Genomic DNA, 23629 nt, shown 5'->3' with positions numbered 1-23629 from the left:
CTGCAATATATATTTTTATCTGCACAAACTCCTGGAAGAGCTAAGTCTTTTCTAAACAGAATATCAAATCAACAAGAAGGGATATGACATATATTTTTCTCTCTCTAAATGCTGATAATTTAGGCTCTACCAAATTATACTCCAATTGTGCTAAGGGTGTCTCTGCATGCATGCAAAGAAGATTCATAGCTATGTACACAGTCCAACTCTAGCTGACATGTTGCCAGACCATCCTAAGAAATTATTCTTTCATCCATAGCAAACTAAAACCAGCAGCACTTCAAAACTGTATGTATATCAAATATGCTTGTCTCTTATCTGCAAGCTCATGCAAGGAACAGTGAGACATGAATCTTCTTCTGCTTTTTGCAAGTGTGATCTTAAATTAGTGTAGTTTTCATGGGCCCCAAAGGGGAATATATTGTGTCTTACTCTCAGTTCCCAAAAGCACACAGATTAGCTTTGCACGTCTCTTGTTCCACTGCTAGAGTCTGACACAAAGCTGGGAGCTGTTGTAGCAGCTACACCACCAGTGAGAGACACAAAATAAAGATTTAGCTCCCACAGCTGCTCAATTAGGAGTATTCTCATCAGACTCTATATCTACTTCATAAATTGTTTCCAAAACAGTTTTACCAATGAACGGTAGCAATGTAGAAACCTAGTCCTCCTTGTGCATATTGCAATCTGCTTAATTATGTTAAAAATTAAACTGTGTGGTTTTTTCCCAACTGAGGAGTAAAACCAGCAGTATACTTCTTAAAAGGAAGTATTTAAGAAGTGGTATTTGCTATTTTTGACTTATTGCTCAAAGTGTGTTACTTGTAACAAGCTTACCACCATAAACTTTCCTGCAGAGATCTGATTATTACAGCACGCACTTGCACTTAAGTACAGATTAGAAATATGTTAATATAACCAGAGATTAAATACATATAACTGCATGTGATCGTTAAGGTAACAAACTTAGGTGCAGTAAAAGAGAAATCTGTTATGATGAAATATGCTGTAATTACTTTCCCCAATATTAAACCGATTGTCTCAGAATCAAATCTTTTTCCCCAAGTTACCTGTGTTGAACTAGTGAATGCTCAGAGTTCTTTAGTTTCATAATTTTGCTCCTCTTTTGATGTATGAGCGTTAGATGCATATTAGTGTGGAATATTTACAGTGTATGCAGCATGGCTGATTTGAAATCTTGGCATCTGGCTGCTTTGTGACTGTACAAATGCAAAAAGAGCTGAAACCTTGCAGACTGTTTGGCTAGCTGCAGTGATAAATACCAATTAGTGATAAATGACCCCACTGCCATGGATGCCTTGAGCACTGCTTCCAAACTACCATGCCCTACACATTGTACCTCCCCAAAATAATACAGCAGCTCTTATCAGTAAAATGAAATATCTACCCCCTGCTTTCAATAAGTAGGTGTCCATGATCTTCACGATTCATCATGGATGGACTTGGGAAGCGCTGCGGTAGAAGAACATCGATGCTACAGAGACTTCAGATACCTGCTTGGAAAAGAGATGTTCAGCAGCAAGGTGGTGGCCTCTGCATCATGTTGCCATCCACTTGCGGAGGCATATGGAGAGGAGGTGGCAGATGGCCAACCTCCTTTCATGGCTTCCAGCATGGCTGCTTGTGCAGGCTTTGACAAACACGACGATTAGGAGCCTGCAGTAAATGTCGGTGTGACTGAGATGGATGAAAGGACAGGAGGCAAGAGGACAGGTAGTAAAGATATGTAAATGCAAATATTTGTTTATTTTAAGGGCATGAAACATCCACAGGAAAATTATAGCAGGATGTTGGCAACATGACTCGGGCTGCTGCTGTTTCAAGGCAGCCTAGTTATCTTAATATGAATTATTTTTCAAGGTAGGTAGGCTGTATTGGATTTTTCTGTAGTAAGACTGACTTAACTTTTAACATGAGTCTGGCACCTGTGTTACTTTTCATTGGTAAAATGTTAAAAAGATTCTGCCCTTTTTTATCTTGGAAGTGACATACTTACATTATAAAATCAATATGCAACTCAGGATACCCTTATCCGCCTGCTAAATCCCACAGTTTTGGCATGGTAGATAGAAGTGCAAAGGTGTGGATTACAACTATTGAGCAAAATCTTCCCACGAATTTGAAAAGAAATACAGACACCATTAGTGACAACATATTCACCACCCTCAGATGGGTAATTCTGATTAATTTTTATTCTGGCAGTGTGACCAGTGCGTGACTGCAATGTAACATCCAATCTAACCTGATCACCAGATCAATGAATTTGAACATCATGTAAGGCTTTAGATGTATTCTGCAAAAACAACAGTCACCACTTCACCCCTTGTGATGCAGCTAATCAAGAACATCTCACCAGGTCTTGCAACATGTTCCTAATTCCCAGATGAAGCCAGCAGCAGCCACAGTCACTCAGAGCTTCTGAAAGGAAATTCAGACCCTGGTAACTCAATTCACTAGCCAGGGAAACAGGCAGGCAAATTTTCTCGCAGAGGGGTTGTGACCAGAATTAGCAAAGACTTCAGTCTGCAAAGCTGGCAAAAAGTAGGTAACTCAACTTTTGCCAAGAGCTTCAAGCACCTCACCAGGTCATTCTGCATGAATCCAAATTTCCAGCCAACAGCCTCTTCAGACTCAGGTGCTCTCAGAAAGACAGAATTGCCTAAAATACTCTGGAGACCCCATGGAACTTGTTTGTTGTGAGATGTGTGAGCACATACACTCAAACAAAAGAAAGCTGAATCACTGCTAGACATTATTCAGTATATGGGATGGACATGTAATAATTGTTAAGTGTGTATAAAACTCAGTAAAAATAAAACACAAATGCATTGATAATGTTATTATGAAAGGTTTTATAAATATTCCTACATTTGTTGAAATCTGTGAAAATGGATATTTGCACAAATATGTACTAATTTGGAAACCTGTACACAGGTTAACGCAAAATAAATACAATGAAAAGATTAAACTATAAAGGAAGGTATCTAAACAGGTCTTCAAATATTAATTTGCAGCATCCATGCAATTTCCATTGGTCCACTGTACAAATTAAACCCTTCACCCCAGGGAAAAAATACACCAAACATCTAGAAAAAATATGTCTTGGAGGCGATATTTCCTCCTCCTCAAGTGATGACAAGAACAGACAATATATAAACACCTGCTTGTTCTTTGTTGAGTGGACAAGCTCTTATTTCCATGCCAATTTCCTACTGCCTCTTCTGCTCCCTATAAGGTTTCCCCATAACTACTACAGCAGCTTATATTGTTACAGTGGAGTGTCAAGCATTCAGTGTTTCCTCGTAACATCTTAGCCTAAATCACATATTTTTGTTACTGTGAGCTTCAGCTAATACAAAGTGCTTTCACCTCGATCAGAGTGAAACACAGCAGAGTGAAAAACCTTTCAGCTTCTGTATAAGCAAGAGATTCCTATGAGTTCTCTCAAAAAAATTGAAGCTCTTGTTGCATGAAGTTACTCTTAAGTACCTGTTACAGTGCTCACGCTTCTAAATTCACTCAGCTGTGTTTCCTGTGATATTTGTAATCCAAAACTAAATTGTGCATGTCATTCTTACTTATATAGTATGTTCTGAAAATGACATTTTACAAGTACTATTAAAGCAGGTGCATTTAATAATGGTGTTTTGATACTAAGGAAGTCATGCAGACTTGCATAATCAGATTTTAAATCTCTGGGTTTTTTCCCCTGCTAACATTTATAGTGGACATAGCTAATTATGTTCTATGCCTTGATTACTTACTCATCAATGTGCCACAAACATATTTGAGTGCTGCAGTAAATTAAGCTTTTTGTACATAGCTCACTATCAGCATCTTGCCTATTCTCCAGTCATTTATTTAACCAGGCTGAAAAATACTGTCATTTATACAAATCAAAGCTACTGTTAGTACCTTTAAAATTTCACTGACCATTAGTAACATTCAAAATTCTTCTGTGGAAAACCATCTTTTGTCCATTTATACAATAGCTTTTCTATTCCTTTATGAAGTGTAAACTCCTCTGTGCAATTTACATAATAAGAGAAACAATATTGTGAAGATTGCTTGACACTATCACACATAATGGTAATTTAAGAGTTTAGAAATATTGATAATGAAACAATTAGGTAATAACATAAAATGTGTTGTTCTCCTGGCTACTTGCTTAATTGCTTAGGTAGGTAATTCATTCTCTGGTGAAGGTATTTCAGCTATATAATGTGAAATACAGCACAGTGCTTGAGATGAAATACACAAAAATTGAAAGAGGAAGACATACACATAGAGGACTTAACAAGATATAAGGAAGCTTCTTGGCAGACCTCAGGTACTTATCACCCTTTTCTAATGCAGTCCTCCTTGTCCACCTGACAGTGCCTGAGAGACATTTTCAGTTCAGTGATATGGATGAAACCAGCAGATCTGCTAAAAACAAATTCCAAATACTTCATACTATCTGTCCACACAATCAGGTTTACCTGTTTGCCAGCCCCCAAGGTTTTCTCCATTTCCTGAGGGCTAACTGGAAAAGGCATATGTTAATTTCAGGGGACAGCATGCTGGCATAATACCATTCTTAGCATTGCAATTATTGTGTAGGAATATATTTCAGGTTATTACCCTAATAATACTGAAATAAAATCAGTTGGATAAATATATTAAAATGACTTTCAAATAAAAATACTGAATGACAAGCTGGGATAGACTTAATCTTGAGTAGCTTCTTTTTTCCTGAAAGGTAACTCCTAACCAAAGCTACCCATGTCAACTCAGCAGAGTGAATGGAGACTCAATGGAGAGAACAGCCTCCTTCAGAGGGTTGTTCTGTATCTCCTAGATAGGCATCTCAGGAAAGCAGTAATTGCTCTTGGCCTCCCTTTAAGAGAGACTAGAGAAATAGAGTGCCCTTGACTTGCTTAGATTTGCCTATATAGATTTAGGAAAAATACAGACACCTGGGCACAGTAAGGAATCATACTGAGATGATGTTTTTACAGAATTATAAAACAGGAAAAGTCCTATTGTAAACTGGAGCAACAGTTGCAGGATATGATTCTGCAGAAATAAACCTGAAAGTTCTATAAAATTAAAGTAGCATCCATAAATTAGTCTTTTGACATTATTCTTGAGTCAATCATATTATGCAAGATCAGTGGAGAAAACTATTTTGATTGTCGGACTACAGAAATATGTGCCCTGTATTTGGCCTGAAGCATTGAGCATTTACTTCCAGCAAAATGAAACAGGAATTTTTGAAAACAGTTCCCCAACAATAGAATTACACAGAAATCTGGAAGAAAAAAAAAAAAAAAGAAAGAATACCATTTTAATGAAATATCATTATGCTGTCTCAACCTTCATGTTCGGTTTATTTTTCCCTTTCCTTGACTGTGGTACCTTTGCTTGTATGGTAAATAGAAGTAGAAGACCAACAGAAGAGGACAAGTTGTACTGGTGCAAATTGAGGGCCCATTACTATCCAAAAAAGTAGATAAAAAAGGCAAAATATATACGTATATGTTGGCCTAATACACCTGCAGTCTCCATTAATTTTCAGATAAGGGAATTTCTAGAGCCTTATGTGTTTTTTCTATTTAGTAATTTCTAATGGATTTCTTCTGTAAGAACTGGATGAGTTCATGTCCAGTCTCCCCTTGAATTCAAATCAGCTTCTTACAGCCACAAAATCATCTCTCAGAGTTTCTCTGGTCTATCACGCACTATGTAAAACTACCTCCTAAAAGCTGCCTCTCACTGTTGATGTCCTCTAGTTCTTGTCACACATACTTCACTTATCCAGGCACAACAGGCAGTATCTTATTATCCACTTATGGGCAGTACAGAGATGAAAAAGGGGTGCGGAAGGCAGGAAATTCCTAAATCCTCAGTTCACAGAGTCTACAGGTGGCTAGTGGTATGGACTACCACTACTATAGCAAGCTCAATGCTAGCTCTTAATGCAGATATATTTCCTTTTGTTTGTATAAACCTGCCACCTGCTAGTCTCATGTGACCCCATTGAATTCTTATATTGTGAAAAATACTGCACATTGCATTCCCAACGCGCTTTCTCCATGCTCCTCTCTGACTTTTCCTGTTATGTTACATGCAGAGAACTTAGAAGATTCAGCTCAAACTTAAAAAAAACCCGCAACCCAAAACCAAATTGATAAATGTCTGTCAAGTGCTTTAGGCAACTGAGCTAGAAATCATTTACAGGATGGTATGGACAACGAACCCTGCACTGAAAAGGAGCAACTGCTCTAGTAAGGTAGAGGTGTATGACTAGGTGTATGACTAGCGGTTGCAGCGCACGACACTATTTACTCCCAGTCATTATCCTATGTACCGTGGCAAAACTATATAGAAATAAATACCAGCATTTACACTGACTTTGCTACATTCTGGATCAGACTTCTGACACTTATTTTTGAAACATCACAACATCGATCCTTAAATCTAACTGAGTGAAGATCAGTGTGCTGCCACTCATATCTGAACATACATTAGCTGGCTTCTTTTGCTTCAAGTAGGCATTGTTTATGTTGGATATTAACCTTTCTGTAAAAAAAAAATAAAATTTTACTGTACTGTGATAGGTTAGTTAGTGGCAGTTCCTGAGCTATAAAAATCCTCCCAAATAGCTCCTATGGCTGTGCTCCTAAAGCTGGTGTGATAAACTAATTAATATAACAAAACAACAGAACTGTCTGCCTTTGTTTTTATCCCTGCTACATGATGATTAAAATCAAGTGTAGTTCAGTGAAGAGATCTGTATTTTACAAACAATGCCTTTTTAGAATCATAGCATTGAGTTTCTTTTTACGCATTTCCTTTTAATCTGTGAAATAATGGGGTGATACAATGCAAAGTGACAGATTATCAAAGTGTCTAGAAAGCTTCCCATAGAGTCTCTATTCCAGTTTTAAAGACCACATTGCCTAAATGGCTGAAGTGCAATGTTAAAATGAGATTTACAGTTCTCTGTAAAACTGAAGAACAGATTAAATTTGAATAATTAATTTTAATGTTTTCATTTATTTTCTTGTACATTAAAGTTTAACTTGCTTATATCTTTTAATGCAAGAAATAAAATCTAATTCCCAGAATTCAGTTCTTTTTTCAGTCAAAATGAAACGGAAAGGCTCATGCAATGTGGGATGACTGCAATGTAAATTGATTAGCCACAATTTCCACCTTCCAAGTGAGCTTCTGTAATAGATGACAGACCTTTTTAAATCACAGAGCTACATGTTACTCAACATGACAACATTTATTTCCAATTGCTCCATTTTTTCTGAGAATGCTATTATTCCATTTGAAGTTTGACTTTTAAGAGGGTCAAAAAATACAACACTGAGGTCCTTCAATACCTATCCTCTCTTGCTCCGATACTGGGTGTCATTATTGTTTCATTAGAACTAAAACCAGGTAACATTTTATGACATTTTACCAGAAGAGCGGAATGCAACTAGAAAATGTAAAAAATTGTAGTGGAAAAAGGAGAAAGATTGCACCCTCCCTATGTGCATCTGCACAGATATAAAGTAACTTAGACATGCAAAATTCTCAAAAGACCCTTCCTTCATTCTCTTGTGTTTTATTTATGATGTATATTTTAAATGGAAAATTATCTTAGAATTAAAAAAAATATATTTTGCTTATATAGAGAGAGTCAGATTGCCTTAGCAACACAAAATTACATACAGTAGGATGGGGAATAAAGAAAATAACAGGAACCATGTTAAATCTCTCTGATAATAACCCCCGAATAACTCTTAAATTCTCATAAAAGAGAGATTTAATTTTTAATATCAAAAGACTTTCTAGGACTATGAATTATTGCTGTGAACCATGGAAAACAAGACTTCTAAGCTTCTCTCAAATAAAAACCACCCCTCTGATGTATTTTGGAGCACAAAGCAAATCCTACTGTGGTCCTGCAATTTACATCAGTGTACATTTGGGGAAAGTGAAAAGAATAAATGGTTTGGTGGCAGATGCTGTGAAAAACGTTCAACCACTAATAACTAAACTGACAGCTGTTTTAAAGGCGCTCTGAGGTTTATTTTGAGTAAAGCAGTCCTCCCAGTGGAGATAGATCTGTGGGCAGGGAACAGGCAAGCTTGTCTAAGGAGCAAAGTGAATGTATCATTCGTTTGTTAGTCACCACCTCTCCACTGATGGTCAGGCTGTCACTCCCATTAGCTCGTTTGGATTTGGCTCACATTCTCCTAAGGTGCGATCCATCACTGTTGTGATTTCCATATTCTTTGCAGTTCACCCCATTCTTTGTACATGTATTAGCATGCAACACATATTTATGTATGGAAGAAAATTATGGTACTTCCAGAGATCCTGTTAAAGTGGATGAAGAACTTTCACAAGCTGAGTGTCAATAAGAGACACTGAAAACAATATGGCTTTCTTCTGTGGAGGACGTGTGTGCTGCTTTCAATGGTGTGACTGCTGTGCTCTGAGGCCCTTATTGAGTTCAGTGGCATCTATGCTTTGCGAATTCAGCTAATCAGTGAGTTTTATAGTCTCAACACTGCCATGTAAGTTAGCTAGCGAGTCCATAGACCACCCTCTAAAAATCTCTTACTTTTATTCTTTGGCTCCGTGAAACAACATCAGCTGAAGCTGTCTGGTACCTCTCAAAAAAAGCAAGTCTTCGCTACTCCTCCAACGTGCTGTTGAGGTTTCTAAAAGTTCAGGATGCTCAGCATTATGTAGCAAAACACAAAACTGAATCCACAATATTTGTATATTTGGTATACAGCGGCAGTGTTTGAGTTCAATATAACTGAAGTATAAATAAGACAAACTGAAGAACATCTCAAAGTCAAGTCAATAAAAATAAATTCAGATAAAGGAATATGCAGTGACGGTCTGTTCCTATATTTATAAATACTGTATCAAGCCTTTGTAGTATTTCTGATGTTGCCAAAGGGAGATCATTAACCATCTGCAGGAAGGTCTTTAAAAAACATTCTGATAGTTTTCTTCTTAATACTTCTTAGCTGAAAACAGTATTGGTGTGTTATAATTCTCATTACCTCTTAGCAACCATGACCCATTAAAATGGGTCTAAATATTTTTACTTTTGCCATTAGAAATAACAGATCTGTTTTTTCTACAGAGGTGTTTTCCTTTTACTAGCTATATATAGAATTAACTTCTAATTGTGAAAATATTTTTCTGCTTAATTATGCAACAAAGAAAGGCTGGGTTGAAATAGGATTAATATATCTTGTGGTTAATTAAACATGCAGCTTCTAAGAAGATCATTCCAACAGCAAAAGCAGTTAAGACTTGGTTATGTATAGGACATAATTAGGCAGGAAGTTTTTGTAATCCCAAGGACTAAGTGTTAAAGCATGCATTCCTTTAAAATAACCTATTATATGACTTATTTTAGAGAAAATTATCAAATGTGAGTACAAGCACTGTCAACTCACATATCTTCTCAGCTCTGTTCCAATGTCAAAGATGAATTATAGCTTAAAAAACATGGCTCCATTCTGAGAAAATTTGCCTCTATTTCTATCTTTATGCCTGTTGAGTAAGTCTCAGCTCCTGTGAGTAGATGTACACACAGACAAAAGCCCCAAATCAGTAAGGAAATTCCGATGAAAGCCTGTTTGACACTTTATATTACAAGTCTCAAAGTGCTCTTGAACAAGACCCAAATAATTGAAGAAATGTTTAGTTGCAGTATTTTTGTGTCTACTGTGATTTACCTTTTAAATTCTCTTTCTCTCTTTCTCACCTTTTCTGCTAAGATTTTTCTCTTATGTCATGTTTTCTGACAGGGAAACTGCTCTTGCATTACTTGAGGATCAAGCAGGATGAATGTTATCAAGCAGAGTGGAAAGAGGATCTTGCACAATACATTGCTATATAGACACACCTGAGTTAACATGGAAACCAAAACCAAAAAAGCCAAGCTATTAAGTATTCTGCTGAGACCAACACTAAACTATGAGTGGGATGTTATTAGGGAAAAATACATGATGAAACCAATGAATAGGATAAGATTCAGAAACAGTAAGAGAAATGTCTGTATCTACTTTATGTGATGCTTTAACATTCTGAGATAGGACTGTTTCAGTTTTCTGCTTACTGCTAGGTAAATGGTTAACAATGGTTAACAGCCTGGTTAAGCACGTTTTCCCTTCCTCTGAAGAAGGCTGCGAGGTAGCTTGTTGCCTTCTAATTTAGATTAATTTGAGGTTCCTTTGCCACCACTACTTGTTTGTGTTTGTGTCTCAAATTCATTATTTACTTAGCAAAAAAGAGACTATCTCTGTTCACCATTTGCCAAGCCAGGAACCGATCTGTTTCTATCATCTACTTTATGTACAGAACAGAATAAGAAAATTAATAGCAGATTTTGAACAAACATGTTCTGAAGTCAACCCAAATCTCATAATACAGCTTCACTGAGTTTTTATAGTGGCATAAAGACTAAAATCATACAAATACAAAATTAAGAGGCCTGTTCAGTGAAGAATAGCTTTCCAAGACCTTTGTATATTTTACTCATAAGATCTTGACAGATACATGAAGAAAATATAAGTGCCTTGCTTAGTCAAGAAGTAACATTTGGGAACAAACACACAAGGCTAATAAAAACAGCACAGTACAGTTAATAAAGCATCAAGCTATCAGAAAACAGAACTAGACTCAGTTCTACTCTATTCTTTTGCTTTCATCCTGCATTGGCTTTTGTCTCATCTGTTTGTACATCAGGTATTTTTTGCTACTTAAAGACACTTGACCTTGTCAAGGTTGCTTCATTTCTCTCCATCATCTGTATTTTCTTTGTCATCCTTTTGTCTTGTCGAGACTGAAAGTATTGTGGGGCAACAACTGTGTCCAATTGTGCTTGAGTCTAAAACTAATCCAGATGTAGCTACAAAAACAATGAACAGTTTTATTAGGAAAAAGTGGATGCTATTTTGAAACATTGCCATGGAAGAAGAAGGCATGAATAAGAAACACATTTGCACCCTGTCTTTCTGTTTTCCTACCTAACCAATTTTGTAGCCATTTTGTTATTTTAAGACAGGGCAAGGAAAATACAGTTTTGATTCAGAAATAGAGACAGAACTTTATTTCAAATCGCTGGAAAGGATAGCTAGGTCAAACAGGCAGGAATTTAAAACAATGAAAAGCTAACATCTTTCCGTTAAAATTTAATGCATGCCGTTTTCAGAAGGTGCTGCTATTGACATCAAGCAAGAGCAAAATTTCCACTGTAAATGCACAGTAACAAAAATTACTTCAGACTCAAGTCCTATGTACATAAAAATTCAGAACAATCAGGGAGTTTTCGCTTAGACTTCCAGATTTTTTAAAGCAAGACCAAAAACTGTTATTGTAATAGGAAATGGGTCATTATTCAATTTAACTTTCATTTGCAGGGGAGTGATACACAGAGAAAAACTACAAGTCAGTAAGGGAACTGACAATACTCTCTTGCAATGCTTTAGAGCTAGACATGATTCAACTGTTTATGGAAACTTCTCAGGTAATTTTTGTTAGTGATGATGAATTTGTTACGTTTCAAAGATAGGCTATGGAACACTGAGTTAACCCCTCATTTTTTACTGAAGACTTAACTGAGAGAGTAGGGAATATAATTCACTGAACAGAGTAGGACTTTGTGCAATGAAATATTTTTCTCCTATAAAATCCTACCCATAGCTAATTTACAGTTCAGACAGTCTCTTTCCTTTGTACCTGTTTATGAAGCTGTCATCATACAAGTTTTTATCGCAGGTAATAATCATGCTGTATCTATTTGTTGCCTATTTCCTGCACACCTTGCAACAAAGAGCTTCTGTACTCTGCCTGTCCTTCTAACAATCTCTTTCTATTTGGCCAGGGTAAAATCAATGATTCTACCAAGGCTCTAGACTTCACTACCTAAATGATAAAATACAGCCTAAATACAGCATTGAAAAGGCAAAATAAACCAAGATTTTATGCTGCCTTATTTAATTTCAAGGCTTAAATTCAATTACCACTATAAACATTTCGATAAAATGAATTGCAGAAGAAAGCTTTGCAAAGTCAAAAGCAATTTAGGAAGGGCAATGCTGAAATGCACAATTTAGTAACATTATCAATGTGAATAATGCATTTAACTTGAAATGATTTGGGGGAAAAACTGGGTTAGAGAGTGACCTCTGGAATGGCCATCAAATATTTGCTGACAGGTAACTGTGACTAGGAAATAAAGACATACCTCTTAATACCATTTCTCTAAGCTATGTGTTTGTTAGTAGTGTTAAAAAAGCATTGGGAACATATGAAGAGATCAGAATTAAAAAAAAAAAAAAAAAAAAGAAGAAAAGCTTGCTGTTCATCTGAAGCTACAGACTGTCCTAAAGGCAAATAGTGATCATCTACTTGCAAACTTAAGTCTGTGGCTTATGGGCAAGTGAAGAAGTCAGTAATGTGACCTATTTGGCATTCTAGCCTAGGCAGTGCAAAGTAGGTAAATACAACAGTGTGCAATTTAGGAGTGGGTATCTCTCTTTACCTGCTTTTGTCTTTGACTACATCACTCAGAACTATTTGTCCATAACTACCTTATTCTACCACTGGCTGCTTTTTATAGGGAAATTTATATATAGTGAGTTTCTGGCCAAGTACAGGAAAGGAAGGATCCATATTAATAATTTAATCACAACCTGCTTTGTTATGTTGCTGCATTCTGTGAACTATCAGACTGTTTGAGCAGAATATTACCCTGTGAAGCTCCCCATCAAGGTAAACATAAGACCAAGGAGATGCCAAAGCTGAGTGTCCAAGTGAAGTCCTTCAAGCAGAAATGACAGCTGCCTTGCAAAGAACCACAAGAAAACAAAAAGATGACTTTGAGTTGGAAAGGTAAAATTACCAATATTGACTGTAAATATCTTTCAGTATCCCAATAAAAAGCACGGCACAAAGAAAGGTTGATGTCCACACAACCTGTCTTTTGCCATCTGAAATCTGAGAACTCACTTTTCTGCTTGTGAGAAATTATATTTAAAAAACAGTACCAACTTTGCATCTGAAGAATGAGAGAGAACTTTTGTTGCTCTACATGTAAAGGACATTGGTTCCTTTCCTAGTCTATTGGTAATGGCTGTGGTTTATTGAAGCTGCAGAGAAAGATACATGCTCTTTGTTTATAATGTGTTATAATTAAGCTTACAACTCCCATAGAATACTGTATCTTTCAAAGACCAGTCACAACACACTGCTTAGCAGTCCAAGCCTTCTAGAAGTCATGTAATTTCCTCATTATGTTAATTAGTAGCTTGGTTTTAAACTAACATTTTATCCTATTCCAATTCTGGATCTTTCAAGTCCTTATTTATTAAGATGTTGTTAAGCATTTTCTTTTTTTCCAGAGTATGGCTGTTAAAATATTTAAGCTGGTGGCCAGACAGAAACCACTTATTTGGCTACTTTAACCAGTATTGGTATTAATGCTTGCTTTGCTAATGACACAATTCCAAAGGTAATTAAACGATCCATACAATTTTCTCCTTATGAGTGGTTTTCAGCATTTAGGAAATGCTACATTATAGTGATTTCCTACCTAGTAAGCCTCTGCAGAATTCATTACAAATAAACAGGTAAATACAACAAAAAAGGGGAGAAAGAGGCAGGTGCAATAACAGCGAGAAGCAAATACCACATGAGAAAGAGGAAGCAATATTGGTTTTTTTTTAGTGACAGAATGAACACCAACATGAAAATAAGCTCAGCTAACCAATATGAGATGAAAAATAATGTTCTCTTCCCATATTAAAAAAGGGAAGGATTCACCTCACATAACTTTCATCATTCAAAAATTCATCTTCTCGTTTAAGCTAATTGTCTCTCTCTCTGTGGCTAACAGAGTAAAGGCATATCTCCAGGGTGATTCATAACAGGAAACTTAAGACACTTATTTAGGGTAGGATGAATTATTCCCTGATAGTGCTGTCCTCTTTCCATTGACTATAGAAGGAGCCTAAGCAACTAATTAGAAGTAGATATTTGAAAGTATCTATAAATTGTGTATGTATTTTTCATAAACAGAATCTGTAAAATTAAAAATTGCTGTGGTTTAGTCCGTTTGCATCAGGTTATATAGCCAATAACTTGGTGAAATGCAAAAAAAGGTCTGGTTTGTCTCTCTAGGCTCATGTTAGCTGTCCTCTGCACGAGGCTGCTGTAGCTGACACAGCATTAGTCATGATTACCCTCTGTCTTCTTTTAACCCTCATTTATCTTAGTACTTAGACAATTTCAGTTGACTTGTGTTGGTGGTGCAGAGCACAACACGTACCACTGTCAAGTTTTGTAAATACTGGAGAAATGTAGCACAAAGTCTACTTTCTATAAGAGTACTCTATAAGAAAAACTGAGTAGAAGCTGAGACTGGTTTAGCCTTTAAATAACAACTGTCTCATTTGATCACTTAGAAGCTTAAACACTGTAAATAAATGCTAGAAAATTAATATATGCAGATCCTATGATGGCATGAGACTTTGTAGATAGAGATGTTTTTGCATATATATAAAAAAAAGTGAGTAATTATTTGGAATACAATTTTGTCTTTGTTTTCAAACAAGAGATTTTGTGATGTAAAAAAGATGGTCATGTATTAAACTGAAACAATAAGCAAATTGCAGCACTGAGACAATTGTTTTCTAACAGTGTTGGTGAAAAATCACAGTAATATTGTCTAATACTGGAGATTAGGCTGGCAGGAAAATACCCAGCCCAAATGTATTATACTACTGGAAATCATCACGTTTTAAAAATGTGTAGGTATATATATGGCAGTTGCTCTGCCAGTATTCAAACAATCTGCTCTCTTTATCAGCAACTGTTTTTTCCCCTAATAGTGCTTAGCTGATTCCATCACATACAATCAGCAAGAGAAACATTAGAATAAGACATTGCTTGTTGTTCCATTCTACTATTTAAGGGAAGGATGATTCTCTTCTGAGCTCAATGGTAGATATATAAAATAACTGTGGACAAACTGTATCAGGTTTATCCTTCAAGCACATTAAGCTGCAGAACCTTCCGCTAGCTTTGCAGCAAAATACAAGTTAAGCAACCAGATGAAAGTCATTTTTGCAGCAAGTAAACTGCTTTAAAGTTTCAATTACAACTAGAAACATAAAGCTACTGCAGTCCTGCTGGTGACCTGAAGATAATATGGAGATATAAAAGGAACCTCAGCAGGCTCCAAGACAGGCACCCTTTTCACCCAGCTGTGCTCTGTAGAGAGACAGGCCTTCAAAAAACCCATGATATCACCATTTTAAAGATAAAATGCTACCAACACATGTATGATAATAAAGTTAGGACTAGGATAACATACAAAACAGTTTATGCAAAGGAGATGGTTGAGGAGGGAGAAGAAACCTCCAGCTATTTGGAGACACCAAATGAAATGAGATGCTTCAGCTCCAAGGAATATTGCAGAGGACAGTAGATCAGAGAAACAGCATCAGAGAAATTACTTGCTGAAGCACCAGGCAAAGGACAAATGGGCAAAGGCATTAAAGCAGATCGTGCTGCTCTTCTTATTAGGCAGTGAGAGAGAGTGGGAAATCAATACAATGATGGTATGGCATCTGTTGATCTAGCAGAAATAAGGAAATATTTTAAAACTCTGAAACTTAACTAACAGTAAATAGAGAAAAGAGAGTTTAAGCCACTGTCGTGATCTCATAATTTGTAACGGTAGAGTGGGAATGGATTTTGAGGAAAATGTTAATTCTTTTGAATGATAGTCTCAGCTAGGAAAATGAGACACAGAATGGTGAAAATCTATTTACAAGAGCAGTCACCAAGCATCTGAAAGGTCAGTAGGAATATTTTCAATAATATTTATAGCCGCAGTGCCTCATTCTGAGCATACAGCAGGAAGTTCTTTAACACTTCTTTTAACATCAAATAACTGAAGAAACGGGGAGTGGGGTGACCGTCTTGAACAACAGTCCTGGATTGTGTCCAGGAGGAGCAGAAGCACTCCCAAAACTGGCAAAGTAGCCTGGTCACGGTGGTTCAGCAAGAGATCCCAGGAGAAGCTTGTGAACTGGTTCATGGTAGCAGATGATGCTGACAACCAAATCAAAGTAATAAGGGAAAGGGGCTGCCTTGAAGAAAAGCGAAGTTTAGGCTCTTCTTTAATTTCTCAGTAATTAACTTGAAATGCTTTACCTCGCTTAGTTTATGCTAAGGTTATACACAATCATGGGAAGCAAACCGTGACTTTTTTTTTTCTTTAATGTCACTTCCCCACCTCCCCCTGATCTTTAATTCTATTCATAGAATCATAGAATCACAGAAGGGTTTGCGTTGGAAGGGACATTAAAGATCATCTAGTTCCATCCCCCCTGCCATGGGCAGGGACACCTTCCACTAGACCAGGTTGCTCAAAGCCCCATCCAACCTGGCCTTGAACACTGCCAGGGATGGGGCATCCACAACCTCTCTGGGCAACCTGTTCCAGTGCCTTACCACCCTCACAGTAAAGAACTTCTTCCTTACATCTAATCTAAATCTACCCCCTTTCAGTTTAAAGCCATTACCCCTTGTCCTATCCCTACATGTCCTTGTATAAAGTCCCTCTCTGGCTTTCTTGTAGGCCCCCTTTACGTACTGGGAGGCTGCCATAAGGTCTCCCCGGAGCCTTCTCTTCTCTTGGCTGAACAACGCCAATTCCCTCAGCCTGTCTTCATAGGAGAGGTGCTCCAGCCCTCTGATCATTTTTATGGCCCTCCTCTGGACCTGCTCCAACAGGTCCATGTCCTTCTTATGTTGGGGGTCCCAGAGCTGAATACAGTACTGCAGGTGGGGTCTCACCAGAGTGGAGTGGAGGGGCAGAATCCCCTCCCTTGACCTGCTGGTCACTCTTCTTGTAATGCAGCCCTGGATACAGCTGGCTTTCTGGGCTGCAGATGATTTCACAGAAGTGTGTCCAAAAGGAAGGGAATCCCTCAAGAAAGTATTCAGGAGCAGAGAGAGTTGCTGGAACTGATTACTTGCATTACATTCAGTGCCAAACCTGAACAGCAACGTTGTTCTGTATCACCAAGCTGCATAGATTTGAAAGGTGATAAGTACAGAGACACTAATCAGGCAGATTACCTAAGTTAAGGGAAGCTCCTGTGCAATGAATTAGGCCAGGTAACTGACATGGCTTCTGCAGCATCATCTTTAAAGGAATGGCAAGAGTGCTCTTCAGCAAGCATGTGGGGGAATTCAGACCCAGATTGACTGAGCTGGAAAAGTACAATTTTGGTCATCTAATCTCATTAACTTTTCCTCCATGTCACAAAAATACTTTCTTCCATTGCTAATGATGTTGTTTGGTGTAAAGAAGTGTTGTGTGGGGAACCTGTAGTTCATAAGTGAGTCGAGTCTAGATCACAACAGATTTTCAACAATTGCAGCACCAATAAGTTGAGTATTCTTCTTGAACCCAAAAATGCACAGTCTGTGTGTGGAGCCACATAATACTTCATATTCCTGCCTCTGGAGCTAAACTGTGGATGTAGCAATCCAGAACACTTTAAAACAAAGAGCATACTTGTTAATGGCTGCATTTTTAATTCCACAGAAGATTCAGAATTTTCCTTTTTGAGAGAAAACCAAGTAAAAGAACCCCAGCTCATGATGGAGAAGAATTTATCTCTAGAGTCCATCCAAAAGTGCTGTGAACTGCCCATAAGTAGCAAGTAGCATTTACGCATGATGCAAACACCACTTCTCAGCAACCATTATCATAGCAGGTGCTCTGAGATGTATGTTAGCACACAAGCTTTTAAACAGAGGAACAGTTGATAGCAATAGCATTTGGGCAAGGATCCCCCAAAATAACTGTAAGTCAGAACAGATCTGTTCAAGTCATCCACATACCACAAACTATAACAATAATTTTTAAAGGTATTTGGCAGGCTTTTACCCAATTTTGTAGGCATTCTAGTGAAAATTATAAAAGGTAAAGCAAATAAGGCATGTGGAGAAAATTTAAAGGGCATGGAAAGCTAACACTGTGAAATACCATATTGGTAGGCCAGCTACTTTAGCAAAATCCAGAAATCTGTGTCTTTAAGCCCATTTTAGGATACCATGGAATTGCTATTGGGACCATTCCTTGTACTATGCAGTTGCTGAGGGAAAGGGGCATACAGGTAAGTTTGCTTTCACATGCTTTTTCTTACAAATGTGTTTTGACTAAACTCTGTAAAAGCAGCATGACAATAAAATTGCAGTCAGTGTGTTAAAAGTTTACAATATAATACTCTGCTTTGTAAGGAAAAAACAGAGAACTGCCAGCAAAGAGAACAACAATGAATGGACAAATTTAAATGACAGGCATGTCTTTCTTACAGAATTGTTACCTAGACTTGAAGCATCTGAGTCCATCTCTACTCACGGACTGAATTCAGAATAATCAGTAGAGGTATATGACTAGCTTAAGCACTGAAAAAACAAATGGTTTTAATGCCTCCTGTTTTTTTTCACAGAAGAAATGTTATGAATCTCTTTTGGAGAAATATCGTAAGTAAAATGAGTTTCAGGAAAGGGTAAATTGGTCATACTCCTGTGAAGTTACTCATATCACAGACATGTGATGAACTAAAAGATGAATATTTCTTCACAACTTTCTTTTTGACTAGATATAAAAAAGCACACGTGATACTTCAAGGACTTGCAGAGACTGTGCAAGTGGTCAGATTAAATTTGCAGGTTCAGGTACGTTCAAATATAGCAAGACTTAGAACAGAATGGAAAATTTTAGAATATAAGAATTAACTCTGCAACCCCTTGCCATCTGTAGTTAATTAAAAATACTCTGTCACCCACAGGAGGAATAACATACCACAGGATATTTTTGTGGAGTCTCTGCACACCCTTGGTTTCTTGGTATCACTGATGGGGCTAAATATGATAGAACTGCCTCTCTTTTACGTGGAGAAAGATTTTCTTCTGCTTCTCCATTGTAAAACACAGCAATAAAATTTTCCTCCTCTCCAGAAGTTACTAACTGCTGTTCAACAAGCTGCTCTGAAAAACCTTCAGCAAATCCCAGGATCTTCAGTTATTTAAAAGTTAAATAGACAAGGCAACTGCTCCTTCCTTTCTGTACGTGTGTAAACTTGGAGAAAAGATAGTAATCAAACTGCTTAGCAACTGTAGGTAAAAAAGCTAATATGTCATAATTTATATGTGAAAATATTGCAGGGTGTTAGTAGCCACGTCTAGTGCTATTGAGGCTTCCCACCGAGAACTGCACTGTAAACTGGCAGCTGACTCAAAAACCTGCTATTTTCAATAGTTCAAAAAATGTAAATGTGTCAGCGACTGGTCAAATAGGCTTCCATACTGGTGATTTATTGCAATCTTTCACATTAGCGTGCTATTGACTTGTATAAATCACTCCCAGGCTCAAAACAACCCCTGTGCACAGCTTTATAATGAATTCATGTGCTGAATCAGTCTTGCTAGCTTCAGTGCGGTGTCAGAAGGTAATTTTGAGCAGTCTCAATTCCACAAAGATAATTTCTATGAGCCGGATTTGCTAACGTGCACACAGCTGAAGTAAATATACTTTTCTGGGGAGCTTTGGAAGGACAGAAGGGGGGGGGGGGAATCATCTCTCTCAGCAAATGAGAAGCCAGTAAAACAGATCTGTAACTACTATTTGAGTCCATTAACAAAGGAAAATCCATGGCTGCTGGACAACTTGTAAGGTTTGGCTTGTGGAGGTGAAGGTTTCCCTGAGCAGGGTTTTCTGCAACTGAGGTACCAAAGACATGAAGATCTGTTTGGGCTTCCATAGCTTCATCATCTACCTGTGGCAGAGTTAGGATGGTTACACTCAGAAACTGAAGAATATGAATATAATCCTAAACCAGTCAACCGTCCCCATACCTGAAACACAAAGAAGATAAACATTTGGGAAAATGTATGTGAAACTTTACCTGCAACCACTGTGACTGGTCATTGTGGCCAGAGGTCCAGGCATTAACTTTGCCTTGCTTGTCCAGGCGGGCTTTCCTGGGCTCCCAAGCGAACATGTCCATGTTGAGTGTACGGAAAACACTGGAGGCAGTAATTTGGTAGTCCTGTATATGTCCTGATTTCATCCCCAGGGGTTCAGAGCAACCTGGAATAGCAAAATAAGATCTGTGACACTACCTATTTATCTCTGTAAGCGGTTTAGGTTTTCCGTTATGGAAAAGAAAACTAGCAATTCTTGAAGAAAAGGCTTTAATCAAGTCTATTGTTGGAGGAACTTGCAAACAGACAAAGGAAAAATAGCCAATTCAAGGCACTTTATTTCCACACTACCTTGGAAGAATCAAAAACAAGATAGAGAATTCAACGTATTTTATCCTGGCATAAATTTATGAAGGCAAACAAATAGAAAAGATGACTTTTGTCTCTTCTTATCTTGGCTTTTCCTGTCCAGCAGGTTGCTATTGTTTCCCCTATTGAGTTTGATTTTCTCATGCTTTTATGCCATGTCACATCAACCATGTGTTTGCCTACTGAGGAAACATTAATTTTTCTTAAAGCCACTGCTGAAGTAAAATGTTAACAAGCACTGAGCTCTTCTACACTTTTGAATTACTTGACATCTAGCCAAAAAATTAGAAAGCCGCAACACCAATTGACAGAGTGGAAGACTACAGAAAAACAACTGTGAAGGAGGAAGAATAGTAGGATATAATCGCTTAGGAGAAATCAAGAGTTAATGGCTTATTTGTTTAAAACAGGTGGATGTCCTACATCATTGAATTATTTTGATTATAGCAAAAGAGAGATCTTGGCCCTCTCCTTTCTCTGTTGGGTGTTCATGAAAAAAAAAAAAAAAGGGACTCTGTGTTTCTCTGCCTTGCTATTGTACACTGGGAACACGGAAGATACATTTGGATCCAGAAGAGGGAAGAAGCAAGCTGACAACAGGAGAGTTACCCTTTGATAGCAGCACTGTAACAACAGTACTGGAAGCCAAGGGAGGCAGATGAGCTGCATGGTTTTAAGATTTAAAAAAATATTAAGAAGAAAGGCAAGTCAAGTGGCTGAGAGCAAGAGGGCTGCTAAGAGGTCAGTAAGGGCAGATGTATGGCTAGGTGGAGTAATGTTTGATGGTTGAAGAAAAGGTGAAAGATGGAGATCGGAACATAAAAAGAAGCTGTTTTCTTATTTCCTTCCTGCCCCAAATGTCAAAAACCTGCATATATGCAGTTGTCCCAAAGTTTTCACTTCACAAATTTGGGGATCCTACTCAGTTCAGTAGCTGACTGGACTCAGTTAAACAGCCAATAATATTTTAACATACCCTAACTCATTGAGTGACAGTGTGCCCAGGATCTAACATACCTGGTTTTGCAAGGAGTGCATCATCACTGTGAATGCACAGAACCTTGACTTTATGTATCATTGGGAAGACAGAGGTTTTCCACTTGACACTCACGTCCCTTGCCGCCGAGCAGGTTCCTATCAGGTAATCATTTGCTGAGTCACCAGCTGTGTTTCTTAAAGCACACATGTAAGTCGTGAAGGCTTTCCTGCTGGGACCATGACCCTACTCAGCTGGTGTCTCTTGATAGAGCCAGAACACTGTGTGACCACTTAAAACACCTTCAAAGTTTTTATTTTGTTTTTCACTTTATTTGAGCTAGGTATCAAAGCTGGTTCTCTTTTTCTTAAAAGTCCATTTCCTCCACAGCATGTTTACCCAGATTTAAAGACCTGATTCTTTTTTAGTTTCTTTGATATTGTTAGCAAAGACCTTTTGGTCAGACTCTACGTTCTGATTCTCCCGTAGGTTTAACACACAGAATTAAGTGGAATTATTATGGATTCAAATCAGTAAGGTAAGACTAGGCCCTTTGTGGGGGGGTCTAACACCAGGAGCAAATGCAAATTACCAGAGACAGATAATAATATGGTCTTTAGTGTAGTAACTACTTTATTTAAAATTTGAAATACTGACATGTTTCATATTCAATTAAAAAATATACAGAAAAGAGAGTTAATTTTTGAAAAAAACGCAACCTTTCAGAACTGATTCTCAGTGCACAAACGCAAATTGCATAGCCTTGTTTGTAGAATGAACTACCTAGTTCAAAAAAACAACAAAACAATTTTCCTTGGAGTATGAAAGAGCAATTGATAGCACAAATGAGAGAGATTCATCTGTTGCTTTAGAGAAGGACTTGGCTTATTATTCAATTTTGAAGTATCACTCCAGGATCACAAGGGCTGTCAGCAGGAATGTTTCATCTGAGGAATCTGAAGGTGGTTCCTGACACAAAAACATGAGTTGTCAAAACTGTTTTTCAGTGCTGGTCCAATCCATCAAAAATAGTTCTATCTTTTCTGAGTATTATTATTGATTTATGAAACAACAGATGTGTCTGCTTGTGTGTCTGTGCGTGCGTGCATGCATTAATGGGATTTTACACTCGCCTTCCTTCTCCGCTGCCCCAAAGGGAGGAGGAAGACAGTTGTTAAAGGTAACAGAAGAAAGTGAGAAGAGCAATGAGAACAGAAGTGATGAACATGATGCACACGGGTGGCAGAACAATGTCTTAGTGCTGTGTCACAGACAGCAACAGCAGACTCAGTTGCTTCCCAGCTCCTATGGCACCCTGCTGCAATGACAGAAGATAATGCCTGTTTATTTTGATAGGCAAGCTATAACCTAGAGTGCAAAGGACAGAATCATCAAACTAGTACAAAACTTTGTGTCTGTAGATAGTCATCCCTCATAGAAGTGTGTTTATAATAGTGCTCATGACTCACCGGCACATCTCCACTACACTGTATCTTCTTTAAGTTTGCTTTGCAATGTCCCTGCAAAAGGATTCAATCTCCCTTCCCATTTTTACAACATGTTAAAGTTAGTGAGAGCGGAGGTAGTCATACTTAACGGCTATGCTCAGTTGAGCATCTTAGGTCAAAATGTTTGAGATGCTTTGGATATAACCATCTCTGATAAATGATATCTGATAACTCCGTATGTTTAAACCTATCTTGGTATAAGTTTGCAGTTACTTCTTATTTCGTCTATGTCCTGGGTTCAGCTGGGATAGAGTTAATTTTTACAGGAACCTGGGAGGTGGGGGGGCATAGCCGGGGCAGCTGACCTGAACTAGCCAAGGAGCTATTCCATACCATGTGCCATCATGCTCAGTATATAAATGGGGAGCGGGCCAGGGGGAGCTTTCTCGACTTTCGGTGGCAGAGTGTCGGGTTCCGGGTGGTGAGCAGTTGCACTGTGCATCACTCTTTTTGTATATTCTTTCATTAGTACCGTTGTTGTTGTTGTAACCTTTTTTTGTGTTGTCCCAGTAAACTGCCCTTATGTCAACCCTCGAGGTTCCATTTTTTTTTTCTTTTCTCTCCTCCGTCTCCTCCCTATCCCACCGGAGGGGGGCGGGAGGAGTGAACGAGCGGCTGCATGATCCTTTGTTACCGGCTGGGCTGAAACCAAGACAGCGACCTATCTCGGTATAAGTTTGCAGTTACTTCTTATTTCGTCTAGCTCAATGAAACAGGAGCAGTGAAATAATGA

The 23629-nt window shown here is 37.9% G+C and overlaps 1 protein-coding gene across 1 annotated transcript in view; it reads right to left on the bottom strand.

The window, feature by feature from the left end:
* EDIL3 (EGF like repeats and discoidin domains 3) overlaps positions 1 to 23629 on the bottom strand; it is a 265042-nt gene that overhangs the window by 31682 nt on the left and 209731 nt on the right. The window contains exon 9 of the mRNA XM_052778088.1: positions 20025 to 20209. Coding sequence (XP_052634048.1) covers positions 20025 to 20209 — 185 coding nt within the window. The remainder of the gene's footprint in view (positions 1 to 20024; positions 20210 to 23629) is intronic.

The sequence above is a fragment of the Harpia harpyja genome, chromosome Z, assembly GCF_026419915.1.
Source record: "Harpia harpyja isolate bHarHar1 chromosome Z, bHarHar1 primary haplotype, whole genome shotgun sequence".
Taxonomy (NCBI): domain Eukaryota; kingdom Metazoa; phylum Chordata; class Aves; order Accipitriformes; family Accipitridae; genus Harpia; species Harpia harpyja.
The sequence above is the reverse complement of the archived record's forward strand: the minus strand, read 5'-3'. Positions and strand labels throughout refer to the sequence as shown.